Here is an 18,450-nt window from a genome sequence, read left to right as displayed (position 1 = left end):
TATAATCCTGAAAACCCCCCACCTCGTTTCTTTAGACCCCTAGCTTCCACCTGTCATCTTAAATTGCTGCAAAACCAGTTTGAGGGAAAGACTAAAAATAAAGGAATCCTTAGATCCAGGAATTTGACATAAAAGAATATAGGTTACAGGTGGTAAAATCCCCGGTGATGTGATTAGCTTTCTTGTGTTTTCTAAAGTGTTTGATTACAGAGTGGAGGGAAGTTAAAAGGGTGTTTTTAAAATATTTTCCTTTAGAATATTTTCATTATGAGTGATATTAATAGATGATCCAAATGGAAATAATTAAGAGACTATAATATTTTTCCCAAATTTGTTTTACAACTCTGTGATTCTCACACAACTCATTTTAGTCAAGTTAGCTAAGGGAAAAGCTGGGAAATAGATAAGGGTAATAAATGTGTTGTTCTCTTGGGTGCATTGGCAAGAGGTTTATAATACTAGTCATCTAACTTCCAGCACAGGACTGTCTACGCTAGAACATGCTGTTAGTCCCTCCTATTTTCAGGAACACCCTCTCACTAGAAAACAACGTGTCCTCACATCAACATAGTATTCAACTTTAGTGCAGAATTATGGCTGTTAAGAAAAATGTGTGCTTGCCCAGTACATACTTTATTATAATATTATGTGAATTGTTTATTTTATAAAGTTGATATATACAGTAAAGCAAACATGAGTGCCTTTCCAGGTATGGCATTTTAAACCATATCAGTGTAATTCTAAAGAACTGAAGTTAGCTTACATAGCCAGAACAGAGTGAAGTAACGTGGCCTAACTTCTCAGGGAGTATTGTTAGAGGGCCTGAGATGCTATTTATATGTAACGTTCATTTGGGGAACATATTAAAAGAAGTAAACTTGGAAAGTGTTTTAATGTGAATTTTTTTTAATTATAAAAAGGAAAATATTTTGTAAAAATACAAGCTTAGAATTCTTTTCTGGGTAAATCTTAGTGTTGGAGTGGGCTTTAATTAAGTAATGTTTAATACAAATGTCATTTAATCCAGCAGGATATTAGCTTAAATTTTCTTCTAGTATTTCTGGATTTTTCCACGTTTACCAATCTTCATTGTTTATACACACATAATAAGCTACCTAGGTGTTTATTTAAATTCTATTTTATTCTTATAAATTTTTATTGAAGTACAATATAGAGACAAATGCATAAATGTACATGTATAGCTAAATTAAATTTCACAAAGTGAATCTCCCTTGTAATCAGTACCCAGATCATGAAACAGAACATAACATCCTTCCAGAAGCTTTCTTTGCCTCTTTAACTGTCACCCACCCAAAGGAATTTACTATCTAGATTTATAACACCATAGATCAATTTTACCTTTTTAAAAACTTTATGTAAATAGAATTATATAGTGTACCTTCTTTTATCTGCTTTCCTTCACTTAACATTATGTTTGTGAGATGCATCTATGTTGTATTGGGTAGCTGCTGTTCATTCCTTTGCTGTTCAGTTTTCTATGGTATGAATATACCACAGTGGACTTATCTGCTCTGCTGTGGATGGGCATTTGGACTGTTTTTGATTCAGGGCTATTATAATCACTTGTGCCGTGAGCATTCATGTGCATGTCTTTGGTGAATAGAGGAGCACATTTCTGTTGGGTATGTACTAGGTGTGGAAATTCTGGATCATGGATTATACATATGGCCAGGTTTATAGATCCGACTATGTATTCAAAGTATTTGTGTTAATTTACATTCCCACTAGAAGTATTTGAAAGCTTTTATTGATCTGTAAATTATAGCTGTTCTTTTTCCTCTATAATTGGTCTTGGTATTCTGTCCATGCCAGGACACAGAGATCTACTTTATTCTTTTTTCTTTTTTATATAGTATTACATAGGAATATAGGTTATTTAGTGTTCCTCTAGTATTGACCATGAAAGTTGTTTCCTTTTATTTTGCTATTAAAAATATTGTATAATCTCCAAAATTTAAAATACACCCTTTTTATACAATTTATACTACAGATGTTTGACATGCACAAATTATTCATTGCATATGTACATGTGATTTTTTTTAACTTTTTGTTTTGAAACAATTTTGATTTGTAGAAGATTGCAAAAATAGTACAGAGAGTTTCCATATGCCTAGCTTCCCCTAATGTTAATACCTTACACAACTATTGTACAACTATAAAAACTAAGAAATTAACATTGGTACAATACTATTAACTAACCTACAGACTTTATTTGATTGTATCAGTTTTGCCACTAACATCTTTTTCTCCAGTCCAGGATTCAATCTGGAATCACTCACTGCATTTCGAGCTCATACTATCTTAGCCTTCTTTGGTCTGTGACAGTTCCTTAATCTTTGCCTTTCATGACCCACGGCTTTTCAACAGTACTTTTCAGTTATTTTGTAGAATATCCCTCAATTTGGGTTTGTCTGATATTTACTCATAATTATATTGAGATTATTCCTTTTTGGCAAGAATACCACAGAAGTGATGTGCCCTTCTCAGTGCGTATCATGGTAGAGTGTATCTGCTGTCAATATGTCTGCTTACAGGTGATGTTAACCTTGATCACTTGGCTAAGGTGGTGTTTGCCAGGTTCCTCCACTGTAAAATTATTATTTTTCCCTTTGCAATTAATACATATCTTGGAGTAAATACTTCCCTTATTCATTCTATACTTATTAATTGTAATTTCTTTGTGAGGGAAGGGCTCTTCTTTCTCTTCCACTTATTAATATCAGTGTGGAATAATTCACTTTTATTTTGTGGGTTATACTCAAATACTATAGTTATTTATTTTGTTTCTAAACTGTTCCAGTTTTGGCTATTAGGAGTTCTCAGGTGGCATCTGTGCCCTGTCTTTCTTGAGCTCTTCCTTACTTTCTGGCACCACAAAATGTTCTAGGCTTGCCTTAGATTTTCCCTGCCCCAACTAATTCTGGAATCAACCAGTTCTCTAAGATGCCTTGGTTTTTTTTATTGGAAAATGGTATTTAGAAATCAAGATGTCAGAATTGGGTGTGCTCATTGCTACTGGGGTAGCTTGCTTCTGAGCATTGATTGTTTTTTGTCATTTATACGTTTCTCTTGGATCATGACATTCAGAATACCCATTCATTGTTGTTGTTGTTTTTAAAATAAATGCATTTAAGACTATAAGTTTTTCTCTGAGTACTTTGATATATAATGTTTCCATTATTTATTTCTAAATAGTTTATAATTTTCATTTTTGTTTCCTCTTTGGCCCAGTGTTTGTTACATGTATGTTTAAGTTTCCATGTATGTAGATTTTTAAATTGGCTTTTTGTTGTAAATGTTTCATGTAATTTTACTGTAAGCAATGAATGTGCATATATGATTTTTTTCTTTTTAAGAACATATTAAAATTTTAATTGTGGCTGGTTACGTGGTCAGCTTTTATGATTATATCATGTGTTTGAAAGAATGATTATTATATCCAATTATATCCATACATCAAGTTTGTTAATTCTGTTATTCAAATCTTGAATATCTTTACTATTTTTCATATCATTGAAGCCATTCCATTTCTGTGAGAAATGTGTTAATACCTCCCATTATGATTAAAAATTTGTTCTCAATTTGATTTTGAACAGATACTTCTTTATGTTTTGAAGTCATGTTTTGGGTATGTAAAAGTTCATGATTATTATTTTTCTTGTAGTTTGGGATTTTTATCAAAACTAAAGAGTTCTATTTATTGCTAGTTATTAATATTAATATGTATCTTTTATCATTTTTAAAGCATCTATCTGGTATATATTTTTCTAACCTTTTATTTTCTACATTTGTTAATTTTTTTTTTTTTTTTTTTTTTAAGATGTAACTCCTGAAAACAACATTTGGCTGATTTGTTTTCTCTTAGTATGCCAAAAGAAATACTTGTCAGGGTACAAAGTGAGGCTGAAAATAGGAGAATTTATTAAAAATATTTTAAAAGTGCATTTAGACTTTCAGAACCTCTCTCCCACTCTTCCTCCCAAAAGGCTTTTATTTACCTTGTCCTGACTCTGGCAGATGGCATAAGTATTATCAAAATAGCTGATTCCCCACATGATCTCCCCACAGTTGAAGCCCATCATTTAGCAATTCCACTGCACACTACAGAAGCTTAATGCATTTCAGTGCCTCATTTGTTAGGTTTTTTTAAAGAGAAAATAGTATAATAAATATGCAGATTCAAAAATTACCATGATTTTTGTCATATGTGTTTTATATGTCCCTTTTTTTTTTGTTTTTTTGCTAAAGTAACTTAAGGAAAATCCAAGACTGCATGCTATTTTCATCCCTATTTACTTCAGAGAGATGTGCCATTTTCTCATATAACAACAGTATCATTATCCCCAAATTAGCAATAGTTCCTCTGTATTTTCTAATTCCCAGTTCATAATCAAATTTCCTTAATATTTAAAATAATTGTTCATTTGTTTGAATCTGGTTCTATACAAGGTCCACATGTCACTTTTGTTGCTTCTCTTTTATTTAGAAAAGCCACCCTCCCCCCTTTCCTCCCTTCGTCATTATTGACTTGCAGAAACTGGACCAATTGTCTTCATTTGTAAATATGAATAGACAACAAAGGATCTCCAGACTGTAAGGGAGGCTTCAAATGTGAAAGAGAAAAAACAAAGCAAAGAAAAAATTGAAAAACCCAGAGGAAACAGAAGCAATGCAGTAAGCTGAAGAAAACTAAAACACAGTGTAATTGATATAAAAATTATCATCAAAAGAATAAGAGAAGAAATTGTATCTATGAAATGAGAACAAGGGGTAATAAAAAAAAGGAACCTTTTGAAGAATAAGAAAGAATTCCTGATAATTAAAATATGATAGCAGAATTAAAAATTTCATAGGCAGAATGGAAGATAATGAAACTAAAACAAAATGTCCAAAGTAGTAAGATGGCAAAAAAATTTAAGAAAATTAGATTTCTCCAGATGGTTCCACATCCAAATAGAAGGATGTTCCAGAAAGGAAACAGAAAATGAAGGGGAAGGAATCATTCTCCCTAGGGTAAAGTTCCTGAAACTAAACATCCGTTTCCAAAACAAATACTCATGAAGTGCCCAGCACAGAGAATGACAAAAGACTGACAATAATATATTGTGATGAAATTTAAGAATACTAAGTGAAAAGAAAAAATTTTAAGCTTCGGAACCAGGGCTTGGGCAGAGTGGGGAGAACCTACCATGTATCATACAAAGTAAGAATTAGAATGCCACTGGACTTTGCAGAAACAGCACTGGAAATTAGGAAATAGAGGACAGACAGTGACCTAATTTGTGCATAAAAAATATTTTTCTCATCTGTGATTCTATATTCAGCTAAACTGTCCAGTCTGAGATATAGTAAAGACATTTTCAGATAGTCACATTCTCAAAATTACCTCTCATGCACAAAACGCTCCTGGAGGAATTTTTCTACCGAAAGGAGCATACCATAGAGGAGGAAGCCTTTAGAGCAAGGATATAGAGGACTTGACATGAAATGGACTCTGGGAAACAAACAGAGGGCGTCAGAGGGCAGGGGGGCGGGGGAATGGGATAGGCTGGTGATAGGTATTAAAGAGGGCACGTATTGCATGGTGCGCTGGGTGTTATACGCAAGTAATGAATCATGGAACTTTACATCAAAAACTAGGGGTGTACTATATGGTGACTAACATAATGTAATAAAAAAATATTAAAAAAAAAAAAAAAGAGAGAGAGAGCTGAGGACAGTTCCTGAAATGACAAGAAAGGGAAGTCCCAGGATGATAGTTGTATAGTCAATTGAGAGAATACCCAGACTGGAGCAGGGGAATAGAGAGCTCTGGGAAGAATGTTTCCTGGAAAATAAATCATATGGAAGAGTTTTCTGCTGTGTCTGAAGGTGTTGAGAAAGAAGAATTACACCTCTGTCAGATTTGGAAGATGTGTCAGTAATAGGTACAGAGAAAACTAAGAAGAAAAGGAGATGGTTTTTTAATTCAGGGACAACAAAAAGTTGTACAGGAAAAGAAATGTGATCATATCATAACACGTGGCTCACTAGTGAAGAATAATGTAAATACTAAATTAAAAGGTTGATTTAACTAAACTGGGTGGGTGAGATGGGGAAGGCGGTGTGTTTGTATGTGTGTATAAAAGTATAGGTATGTGTAGGAGGGTCATTCTTATTAGGATTAGGATAGAAGCTGCTAGCTACCTACCCTAACATCATTCTTCCTTCTTTCTTAGTAATAGAACTGTGGCTATATCTGCTTTACTTGGAATAGGTATGGCCATGTGTCTAATGTCTAGTTCAGCAGAAGCAGCTGCTGGTACTTCCAAGAAGTTTCCTTAAAACAGAGTGAGCGTTATTCTCCTCTTGCTGCTGGTCTGGAATGGGAAAAGAATTGTTGGGGTTTCTGCCACTATCATGGTCAATGAAAATAACACACACCAAATATGGTAGACCAGAGAGTTGGAAGGATCCTGGGGCTTGATGACTCTATAAAGCTATTATTATCAGCATTGGATTGCCTAATAATACATTTGTTTTATGCGATGTAATATACTCTTGTAATTTGAGCTATCATATTTAGGTCTCATAGGAGCAGAATCAGATCTTAACTGATTTGTAAATTACTAGGTAATATCTAAACTGAAATATTAAGGAATAACAATATAAGCATGTTATTTAGTAATATAAAAGTAAATACTAGGGGGCCCCTGGGTGGCTTAGTTGGTTAAGCATCTGTCTTCTGCTTGAGTCATGATCCTGGGGTCCTGGGATCGAGTCTACGGCCATACCACCCTGAACGCGCCCGATCTCATCTGGGGTACTGGGATCGAGTCCCACATCCTGCTCCCTGCTCAGTGGGGAGTCTCCTTCTCTGCTTCTCCTTCTTCCTCTGCCCCTCCCCCTGCTCATGTGCTGTCTCTCTCTCTCTCACACTCATTCTCTCAAATAAATTTAAAGAAAAAAAAAAGAAGTAAATACTGGAGGAATAAGGGAAAAAAAGTTGAAAGTTGTGTTAGGCAGTGGGAATTGAGGTAAAGGCAAATGATTACTGTATTTTCTTTAGCTCTTTTAGTAATATTTGACATTTGGAATTGTATACATGTATTACTTTAATAAAAATTACATTGATATTTGTTTAGTTACATTTTAATTAGTAATGCAAATGAAAATACATGTTTATTGTAAAAAATTTGAACAATACAGAAGATATAGAGTAAAAGTTTTGCCTCCCTTCCATGTTCTTTGCCTTTCCCCTTCCCATCAGTTCCACTCTCCTCCCTAGGGATAATGGTGTTTAATATGTGTCTCTCCATACTTTTTCTGTACATTCATTTAGCGTATATAAAGATGCATAGTTTTTTAACATTTATTTTTATTAAAAATGCATTTAAATTTTAATTCAATAAAATTCTAAGAATGAAATTTTTAAGCTTGTAATGGATGTTGTTTGTTTATATTTTTAGAATTCGAGATGTAAGCATGCAGTTAAAAAGTCAACAAAATGAATTTCAGAGAGTACAGAAAGAATTGAGTCATTTGCAACATGAATTAAAAATTAAGCAGAGACCATCACAAGTATTCAGGTAAGATTATCTTTAAAGAATTGAAAATGATAAGGATTGAAAAAGAATATTTAATACTATGTAAACATTCAAACAGATTTTAGTAACATAGTTTCTATATTCAGTGTGGTTGAAAAAAAAGGAAACAACTTCACTTGGTTTTTTTTTTTTACCATTATCTCAACTGAATAGTTTTAGCAGTACATTTAAATCAGGCAAACACCTTGCTTTTTTTGTGCAGTAACATTTAGAATGAAAGCACAGTCACTAATTTATTATTTTTTTTTACCAGTATTTTTTGGTGTATTCAATTCCCTGCCTGATAGTCCAGTGATACAAAAAGTAATAGAAGAATGGGATAAATTTTTTTAAATTTACTTATTTATTTGAGAGAGAGGGAAAAAGTGCTCATGTGTGCATGAGTGGGGGAGAAGCAGAGGGAGAGAATCTTCAAGCAGACTGCCTGCCGAGTGTGGAGCCCAGGTGGGGGCTCATCTCAGGACCCAGCGATGATGACCTGAACCGAAACCAGGTGTTGGATGCTTAATCAACTGAGCCACCCAGGCACCCCTAGACCAGGGTAACTTTCTAAATGATAGTTAATAGACCACGTAAATTTCAAAATCTTCAACATAAATGATGTTAATTCTGCTTTTATATAATTTTTGGAGGGTTTATAATACCTGAAGGCAAAACACAATGTTATAAATAAATTAGGAAGTTCATTTTCTTTTATAAAATTGGAATTGAATATATTGAGAATATCAGATTCTTTTCAAAATTGAGTAACTTAGCTCTTAGAAAAGGGAAAAAATTAAATGAACATTATAAATAGACACAGGTTCTGGGTTACTAAAAAAACATACTTTTTCAATCTACTAGTTGTTACCAGAAACATTGTTCCATTAAAAAAATTACCTGGGCTAATAATTTTTTAATATACTATCTGGTGATCATCTGCTGGTCAATTACCTTTCTTAAGTGCCTTGCACATAATGACGCTCAATAAATAATTTTTGAATCAATGAGCCTACTCATAAAACAGATGATCATTTTTGTCATCAGGAATCTTCTCTGCTCTGTCCTAGAAATCTGGTATTGAACCAGCAGGTGATTCCGGTTCTCCACTTTAGTCAGGCCAACCAGTGCTTCAACTCAGCTCTTCCCATAGCTCTGGCTCAGGTCTGCTAAGGAAGTCCCATTTATTTTATCCACTAATGCCCTTGTGGGTGGTAGGATTGACTGAATTTTAAAGTTTAGACCAGGATTAGATTAAATAATTAATGCTGCTTCAAAATATTAAGACTGGCAAAATGTTCATTATTCACATTTTACATGTGATTTGTAACATTTTAAATTCTTGAAAAAACTGAGGCATGTTTGTTATTTTTATTGTATTCTCATTTTATCATTTTGAGTTATACTTTTAACTGCCAAGTTTTTAAAAAAAAATTTCAATAGATATGTGACTTTTGTTTATTTTTAGCTAAAAGATACAAATTGGGAGTCTGGGGTCTGACTTATATAAAAACATAGCACTTACTAAAAAACAATTTTGGAAGTAACCATCTAACTAAACAGTACAAATAAAAGTTTATGATATACAAATAGAAATGATTACTGGTTTTATTCCTCACTAGTAGGTACATTATGGATAGGCACAGACAGTCTGGTGAAAATAAAATCAAAGTTTATAGGGTCACCAATTTTGTTGCATTACTAAAAGCTGATTTTAAAGTAGTTTATCTTAAAAATACCTACTAGAATACAGAAGAAAAGGAGCTTATCATCTCTCTAAATGTGGCAAAGAAAAGCAGCATGAACTTTAGGTACTCAGATATAATAATTTTATTTGTGGAGCCCAAAAGGAACTCCTCCCCCCCCCTTTTTTTAAGATTTTATTTATTTGTCAGAGAGAGAGAGAAAGAGCAGAAGCAGGGGGAGTGGAGGCAAATGGGGAAGCAGGCCCCTGCTGAGCAAGGAGCCTGATGAGGGACTCGATTCCAGGACCCTGGGATCATGACCTGAGCTGAAGGCAGATGCTTAACCGACTGAGCCACCCAGGTGTCCCAAAAGGAACTTTCAGTAGATCAATGAACTATGTCTTTGAGTTGCATTGCTCTTTTAAAATTATTCTGTCATTTACTTAATTGTAATTGGGCTTAATCACCTAGCCTCCAGAAAAATGTTCTTCATTGTCTGTTTTTCCTGACATCATTTCCAACCTGTTTCTTGCAAGGAGGTGATCAGGAGTAGGTGTGGTCTGTCTCAATTGGCTCAGCACATCTGCTATTCAGAATAAAATGCCTTTGAGAATGGAAATTAAGTGTAGAAGGCCTGTAAAATGAACACCAAAAAATAGTATGGCATATAAGTATATTTCACTTTATGCAAATCTGTATATAAATCCAGTGCTCCAAATCAATCCATATTTGAAATATTTTAGACAGTGTTTACTTTCAGAGGATTCCTATTGCAAATTTTTCATAAATTGTTTGAAATTTAAAGTACTTTTTTTTTTTTTTAGAGATGAGGAGTGGGAAGGAAGAGGGGGAGAAAGAGATGGAGAGAGAGAATCTTAGCATGCTCCACATCCAGCACGGAGCCCAATGTGGGGCTCGATCTCACAACCCTGAGATCATGACCTGAGCCAAAATCAAGAGTTGGACTCTTAAGTGACTGAGCCATCCAAGTGCCCCCTTTCTTTTTTAATTTGTAAATCTAGACTCTGTCATCTGGCTTTATTTATTTATTTTTTTGTAGCCTCAATCTCATAGTTTATCATATCACATCTTATTTTAAACAGTTTTGTTGATATCCTGCCCCACTGACATTTGGTGACCTGATAGGCTAAGTGACACTCATTTTTTTTTGTTAAGTCAATCATTCCATTATTTAATAACAGAATCTGGCACATAGTAGGGACTCAGAAATATTTATTTAATTATTGAATGATAATGGCTATATTTTAAGCATTTCCAGGTAATATTTGAACTTTAAAGATCCCTTCTAAAGATAAAAATCTTAATCTGTTACTCTAAAGTGGATAATCTGGAGCATTGCATGGGTTACATCAGTTACTTACTACAAAATTCACTCATGTTAAGAGCACAATATATTGATTTTTGCACAGTAAGACCTACTAAGTTGTGCAACCGTTACCACATCTGGTATTGGAACATTTGAGTCACTCCTAAGATTCGCGTGCCATTTGCACTCAATCTCTGTTCTTACCACCCATCCTGACAACCACTAATGTGTTTCTATGGATTTGCATTTTTCTGGACATTTTGGATATATGGAATCAGACAATGTGATCTGATTCTACTTTTTGTTTATTCATTTGTGTTTTTTTTTTTTAATTCCACATGCAAATGAAATCATATGGTATTTGTCTTTCTTAGTCTGATGTACTTCACTTAGCATAATACCCTGTTGTGGGTTTATTTCTGGGCTTTCTGTTCTGTTGCAGTTATCTATGTATCTGTTTTTGTGCCAATACCATACTGTTTTGATTTCTACAGCTTTGTAGTAGTATATCTTGAAATCTGGATTTGTGATTATCTCCAGCTTTGTTTTTCTTCCTTAATGTTGACTTGGCTATTTGAGGTCTTTTTATGGCCTATGCAAATTGCAAATTTCTCACTTTAAATGGAAAGCTAGAAATGGTTAAGCTTAGTGAGGAAGGCATGTCAAAAGCCAAGATATGCCCAACAATAGTCAAATTATGGAAAGAGCCCAAATTTCCATCTACTGATAAATGAAAAAAGAAAGTGTGTGTGGGGGCGCCTGGGTGGCACAGCGGTTAAGCGTCTGCCTTCGGCTCAGGGCATGATCCCTGTGTTATGGGATCGAGCCCCACATCAGGCTCCTCCGCTATGAGCCTGCTTCTTCCTCTCCCACTCCCCCTGCTTGTGTTCCCTCTCTCACTGGCTGTCTCTATCTCTGTCAAATAAATAAATAAAATCTTAAAAAAAAAAAAAAAGTGTGTGTGTATAATGGAATATTACTCAACCATCAAGAAGAATAAAATCTTGCCATTTGCAATGATGTAGATGGAGCTACAGTGTATTATGCTAAGTGAAATAAGCCAGTCACAGAAAGACAAATACCATATGGTTTCAGTCATATGTGGAATTTAAGAAACAAAACAGATGAACACAGGGGAAGGGGAAAAAAAGAGAGAGAGTGGGAAGCAAACCATAAGAGACTCTTAACTATAGAGAACAAACTGAGTGTTGATGGAGGGGGGTGGGTGGGGGATGGGCTAGATGGGTGGTGGGTATTAAGGAAGACACTAATTGTGATGAGCACTGGGTGTTATATGTAAGTGATGAATCACTAAATTCTACATCTGAAACCAATTTTATCATATATGTTAATTAACTAGAATTTAAATAAAAACCTGAAGTCAGGAAACAAACAAAAAGCCAAGATACGCCAAAAGCTAGGCCTCTTGTGCCAGTTATCCAAGTTGTGGATGCAAAAAAAAAGTTCTTGAAGGAAATTAAAAGTGTTATTCCAGTGAACACATGAGTGATAGGGAAGCCAAACAGCCTTCTTACTGATATGGAGAAAATTTTAGTGGTCTGGATAGAATATCAAACCAGCCCCAACAGTCCCTTAAGCCAAAGCTTAATCCAGAGCAAGGCCCCAACTCTTCAATTCTATGAAGGCTGAGAAAGGTAAGGAAGTTGTTGAAGAAAAGTTTGAAGCTAGCAGAGGTTGGCTGATGACATTTAAGAAAAGAAGCGCTCGCCATAACATCAAAGTGCAAGATGCAGCAACAAGTGCTGAAGTAGAAGCTATACGGCCAGTTTGCTGAAGATCTAGCTGAGAAAAGTGATGCGGCGGCCACACTAAAAGCAGATTTCCGATTTAGACAAACAGTCTTCTATTGGGAAAAGATGCCACCTAGGACTTGCTTAGCTAGAGAGGAGAAGTCAATGCCTGTTTTTAAAGCTTCAGAGAAAGGCTGACTCTCTTGTTAGGGGCTAATGCAGCTGGTGATTTTAAGTTGAAGCCAGTGCTCATTTATAATTTTGAAAATTCAAGAGCTCTTAAGAATTATGCTAAATCTACTCTGCCTATACTCTAGAAATGGAACAACAAAGCCTGGATGATAGCAAATAGGTATATGATATGGTTTACTAAATATTTTAAGCCTATTGTTGATGCTTACTGCTCAGAAAAAAATATTCCTTTCAAAATATGACTGCTCATTGACAATGCACCCGGTCATCCAAAGACAATTTAAGCCTACTCATTTTTTAAAAACACTTGAAATGTTCCTAATCTTATAATCATATAAAAAAATTTGATAAGTTTTTTCCAAATTGGACAATGTATAATATTTACACAGTGTTATCAGTAATGATCCATAAAGCTGAAAAAATCTTTTAAAACTACCAATAATAAAAAACTAATGGCCATGCTAGATGAAAGGCTATATAATTTTTATATTCTCCCCACATAAAGTATTATATAAAATGGTTCTCATATGAACAAGTGGTTGTAGAACATGTGGACAAAAATTGCAAATAGGGAGCCTGGTTTGCTCAAGTTGGTTAAGCCTCTGACTCTTGGTTTCAGCTCAGGTCATGATCTCAGGGTCATGGGATCAAGCCCTGAGTTGGGCTCTGTACTCAGTATGGAGTCTGCTCTAGATTCTTAACCTCTCCCCCCACCCCTCCCCACCAGTCGCACGTGGTGCACAAGCTCGCTCTCTAAAAATAAATAAATTTTTAAAAATCTTTAAAAAAATAAAAGGTATTATAGCACTGTTACTTATTAGGAAGTTATATCATTTTCCTGTATTTTGTCATATTGGTGGAATTCATCAACATTAAAAATTTTTTTTTATAAAGATTTTTTATTATATTATGTTAGTCACCATACAGTACATCCCCGGTTTTCTATGTAAGGCTCGATGATTCATTAGTTCATCAACATTAAAATTTTATTTGTAATGATTTTTCTCATTCTATGGATAATTGTACACTTGTAACCTAATTTTGTAGACATCATTTTTTCTTTTTAGAGAAAGCGAGAGAGAGAGAGTGGGGGTAGAGAGGGAGAGAGAGGATCTTAAGTAGGTTCCACACCTAACTTGGGGCCAGAGGTGGGGCTTAATCTCACAACCCTGATATGACCTGAGCCTAAATCAAGGGTCAGTCACTTAACCGACTGAGCCACGCAGGTGCCTCAAGTAGACATCATTTTTGTATTGTTTTTTTCAAGAAAGCTCTCCTCCCACTCACCACTAATCATATAAGATTTAGGCCCCACAGAATATGGATCTGCTCTTGGCTAACAAGCTTGAATTTTCTGTTTCCTGCCTTTCTTTCTACAGAAGCACCTGCATTTACATCTAGTCTTTTTTCTGTTAAATATCCTTGTAAGCCCTGACTCCCATGCACATGGCTTACTCTCAGCAGCTGCCTTACACCAAACCATTAGCCCCTTGACCTTGACTCAGTTCATAGCTCTTATCTTCCTGTCTTACCAGTTTCTGGCTCTACATTCAGACTTCCCATTCTCACTTTTGGCCCCCTTGATTAAGTGATCTATTCAGACTCCTTCTCTGCTTTTTGAAATTAGCATCTTTCTTAACTCACAGCTCTGTATGCTGATTGAGGCATCCCCTGTGGCTTCTGATCACTCAGGTGGACCTTAGTTACCACATGGAATGACACCATCCTTTTTCCTGACAAAGGCTAATCTTTCAGCCTCTACTCTACCTCTGTCCTTTCTAGGACTTTGCACAAGAAATTGCACCTCTTGTCTGTGTTTTTAGCCTCTGACTGTACTTGTATTGTTACTCAGCTGTGTGCACTCAGGTGTCTCCTATCTTAACAAATCTCTGCATTTTCCTCTTTCTCTTCTTGCCACTTAAATCAAGGTTCTTGATGGCTGGTATCACCTGTTTTGTCACTTCTGCTTTGTTGCTCTATCCTTTCTTACTTAATGCCTCTCTCTGAGATCACCAGAGGCCTCCTTAATACCAGATACAGTACACTCTGTTCAGCCTTTATCTGAAGGCTTAAACACTGACCACTACTTTTTTGCTTAAATTCTCCTATTTCCTGGATTTCAGATATTATTCTTTTGGTATTTCTTCTCTTTTACTCCATAGTCTTTTTTGTTGGATACTTTTCTGTTTTAGTCCCCAAAACATTAGTGCTATCCAGTGTTTTATCCTCAGCACTTCTCACTTATTCATTTCTCCAACTGGGTGATCATTGTTTTTACTCATTCATTCATTCGTCAGTACTTGTTAAGCATGTACTATGTGGTAACTACTGTGCTAGGTGCTTGGGAAACTGATGAATAAGACAGATATAGTCTCTGCATCATAGATTTAGTCCATTCAGGAAGATAATTATTAACCAAATAATTACACCATGGCTTCAGTCATCATTTTTTTGCTGATAACTCCCAGATCTATGCCTGAATCTTTTTTGATTATTAGATAAATTATAGCCAGGACATCTAAAGTAATAAAATCACTGAGATTACAAAAAATCTGTGATTACTTTGAACTGTGACATTTCTTGAAACAAAAGCACTGGATCAATCACTTTAAAAGGTATTCTTTATTATTACTCCAGGTTTTATACAGCCTGGAGAGCCATGGTATATAGCAAGAATACCGTCTAAGAATCTGAGATCTCATTTTGGCTTGTGATTAAGTCACTTTGACCTGATTTTCTTCACTAAGTATTTACTGTTGAATGAAGTTAAAACATTAATTGAATTAATGTGTATGAAAAAGTTAGCTGTCTTTCTTTATAGTTAAAATAATGGAAATGAGTTGGGGTGACCATATACCTCAGTTTTCCTGGGATATTCCCAATTTATATCTATCATCTCTGCAAAATACAAATAGCACCTCCTTTTACATTCAAAATTGTCTCCTTTTGGGGCGCCTGGGTGGCACAGCAGTTAAGCGTCTGCCATCAGCTCAGGGCGTGATCCCGGCATTGTGGGATCGAGCCCCACGTCAGGCTCTTCCGCTGTGAGCCTGCTTCTTCCTCTCCCACTCCCCCTGCTTGTGTTCCCTCTCTCACTGGCTGTCTCTATCTCTGTTGAATAAATAAATAAAATCTTTAAAAAAAAAAAAACAAAAAAGCAAAATTGTCTCCTTTTAGCCAGTTGATTATATGGTCATTCTCAAACCATTTTTCAAAGAAAACCATTTTTTCAAAGAAATATTTGTTATTATGCTTGCTATTTTTAAAATTCCTAATTTTTTAAACTATTTTACAGTCAAAGATTGGTGGAGTACAAATATTTCTGGAATAAGACTCTTTCATTACTTACTTTTACTAAAAGGGAGCTAACCAGTATTAAAAATGAAGTATATGATAATTTTCAAAACTGGACTTCACTGAAAGGAGAAGTTTTTCTACAAATTAAATCCATAAGTGAAACAGCCTTGACAGGTTTGTTGTGTATATTTAGAATGTAATCATCCTTTCTTTCTTTCTTTCTTTCTTTCTTTCTTTCTTTCTTTCTTTCTTTTTTTTTTTTTTGCTATATGGTACATCATAAGTAATGGCATAGAATTTCATTTTATGTGATGGGACTTACGATCAACTTTTAAATTTGTTGTTGGTTGGTAAACTGGCTGACCATTATGACTTCTTTGAACCCTGAAATTCAGTAATTATAAGCTGATCTAAAATAAACCATGATACATCCATCTATCTTGAGCTGTGACCGGAAGTCTGTTTATTACGATTAATGCGCCAATTTGTATTTTAAAACTTTTTCTGCTGTTCCTGATTTAATATTTCATGTTGCATCAGCCTTCCCTCAGATAACTGATAAATTCTAGACAAAATAACTACTTAAAAACACTGGAGAGTGACCGAAACCAAGCACATAACAGAGGGAATGTCAAATATTGATAGAAGGCATATTACTAAGTGAAAGAAGCCAATCTGAAAAGGCTACATGCTGTATGATTCCAACTAAATGAAATTCTGAAAAGGGTAAAACTGTGAATATAGTAAAGAAATCTGTTTTTGCCAGGGTGGGAGGGAAGGATGAGTAGGTTGAGCATGGAAGATTCTTAGAGCAATGAAAATATGGTACTATAATGGTATGTACATGTCATTATATATGTTGTCAAAACCCATAGAATGTAAACACCAAGACTGAATCCTAATATAAACTAAGGATTTGGGGTCGATTATGATGTGTGAGTTCATTGATTATAAGAAATGTTTCCCATTCTGGTGCAGGATTTTGATGATGGGAGAGGCTATGCATTTGTGGAGACAGAGTTTATATGGAAATTTTCTGTACTTTCTGTTTAATTTTTTTATGAACCTAAAACTGACAATTTTTTTAAAAAGGCTATTAATTTTTTAAATTCAAAGTAGAGAATGGAACTGGGTGAATTCCCTGGGGTTTTGTTTTTATGTTTGTTTGTTTGTTTGTTTGTTTGTTTGTTTGTTTAAGGCTATTAGATTGAGGGCAGGGTACAGAGTTTTCCATGTAGGGGAGCTAAAACTCTGATAGAAATCTAGTCTTTTGGCTTGAAGATTGGAGGACACAGATTAAGGCAGCCTCTGAGAAAGAATATTCCAGAAAAGAGATGATCAGAGAGGGAGAGCTCAGAGTTGGCATACAAGCTCTTTCTAAATCTTTGGCCTAGTCCTGAAATACATGTGCACAGGGAAGACTTAAAACAACCCATCAAAGGCCAAAATAATTGATATTTTCAGTGCTGCTTACCTGACGGTAGACATATTTTACAGTTTGAGTTTAGCCAAGTTAACTTCTTGTTAAAATAAAACAATGTCAAAGTCACTACCCTTTAGAGGAACATAACCGAATTCAGGGTTTCCATAACATAACATCCCCAATGTTTAGGATACAATTGTAAATTTCTTGATCTGGGAAGAAGACAAGGCCCGTACTCAAGAGATTAGATAGTCAGCAGAGACCAACCCTGAGATGATCCAGATGATAGAAATAACTAACTAGGACTTCAAATTAGCTGTTAACTATGTTCAATGACATAAAGGAAAATAAGCTAGTAATGAATGAAAAGATAGAATATCTCAGCAGAAAACTATTAAAAATTGGATATTCAAGAATGGAAAAAATACAGAGCCTGGGTGGCTCAGTCGTTAAGCATCTGCCTTTGGCTCAGGGCATGATCCCAGCATTCTGGGATCGAGCCCCACATCAGGCTCCTCCACTGGGAGCCTGCTTCTTCCTCTCCCACTCCCCCTACTTGTGTTCCCTCTCTTGCTGGCTGTCTCTCTGTCTGTCAAATAAATAAATAAATAAAATCTTTAAAAAAAAAAGAATGGAAAAAATACAATATCTGAAATAAAAATTTACTGGATAGATTTCTATAGCATTATTGTGATTATAGAAGAAAGATCCAGTGGATTCAAGATAGATCAGTCGAAATTATTCATTTTGAAGAAGAGAGATAAACATTGGGGAAAAAAAAAATGAACAGAACCCCAGGGCCCTTAGGATGGATTAAAAAGTACCATAAGTGATAAATACGGGTAAGTATTAAAGACTTTTTTCCTTTGAATTTAAAACAAATTGTATTTTCTTATTTAAAGTAGGAATTATTATATGTGGGTTTTATAAAGTATGTCTACTTAACATATGACAACTAGAGCATAAAGGTTGGAGAGAAGGAGTAAATAGATCCAAATGGTTGCGTTCTTTTTGTATTTTATGTGATACAATGCAATATATATTATATGTAGACTAAAAAGGATGTGTAATTCATAAAGCAACCACTAAAAAATAAATACAAAAAGATAAAGCTAAAAAGCTAATAAATAAACTAACTTTTTTTTATGGGTGGAAAGATCATAAGTAGTTTTTATTTTCTTTTGTTTCT

The 18,450-nt window shown here is 34.8% G+C and overlaps 1 protein-coding gene across 1 annotated transcript in view; it reads left to right on the top strand.

Moving 5' to 3' along the window:
* The window catches only part of LEKR1 (leucine, glutamate and lysine rich 1), a 169,509-nt gene that overhangs the window by 60,641 nt on the left and 90,418 nt on the right, over positions 1–18,450 (top strand). Inside the window, exons 4-5 of the mRNA XM_008706784.2 lie at positions 7,470–7,589; positions 15,837–16,012. Coding sequence (XP_008705006.1) covers positions 7,470–7,589; positions 15,837–16,012 — 296 coding nt within the window. The remainder of the gene's footprint in view (positions 1–7,469; positions 7,590–15,836; positions 16,013–18,450) is intronic.

Source organism: Ursus maritimus, unplaced genomic scaffold, assembly GCF_017311325.1.
Source record: "Ursus maritimus isolate PB19 unplaced genomic scaffold, ASM1731132v1 scaffold_20, whole genome shotgun sequence".
Lineage (NCBI taxonomy): Eukaryota > Metazoa > Chordata > Mammalia > Carnivora > Ursidae > Ursus > Ursus maritimus.
This window is presented reverse-complemented; position numbering and strand designations above follow the sequence as displayed.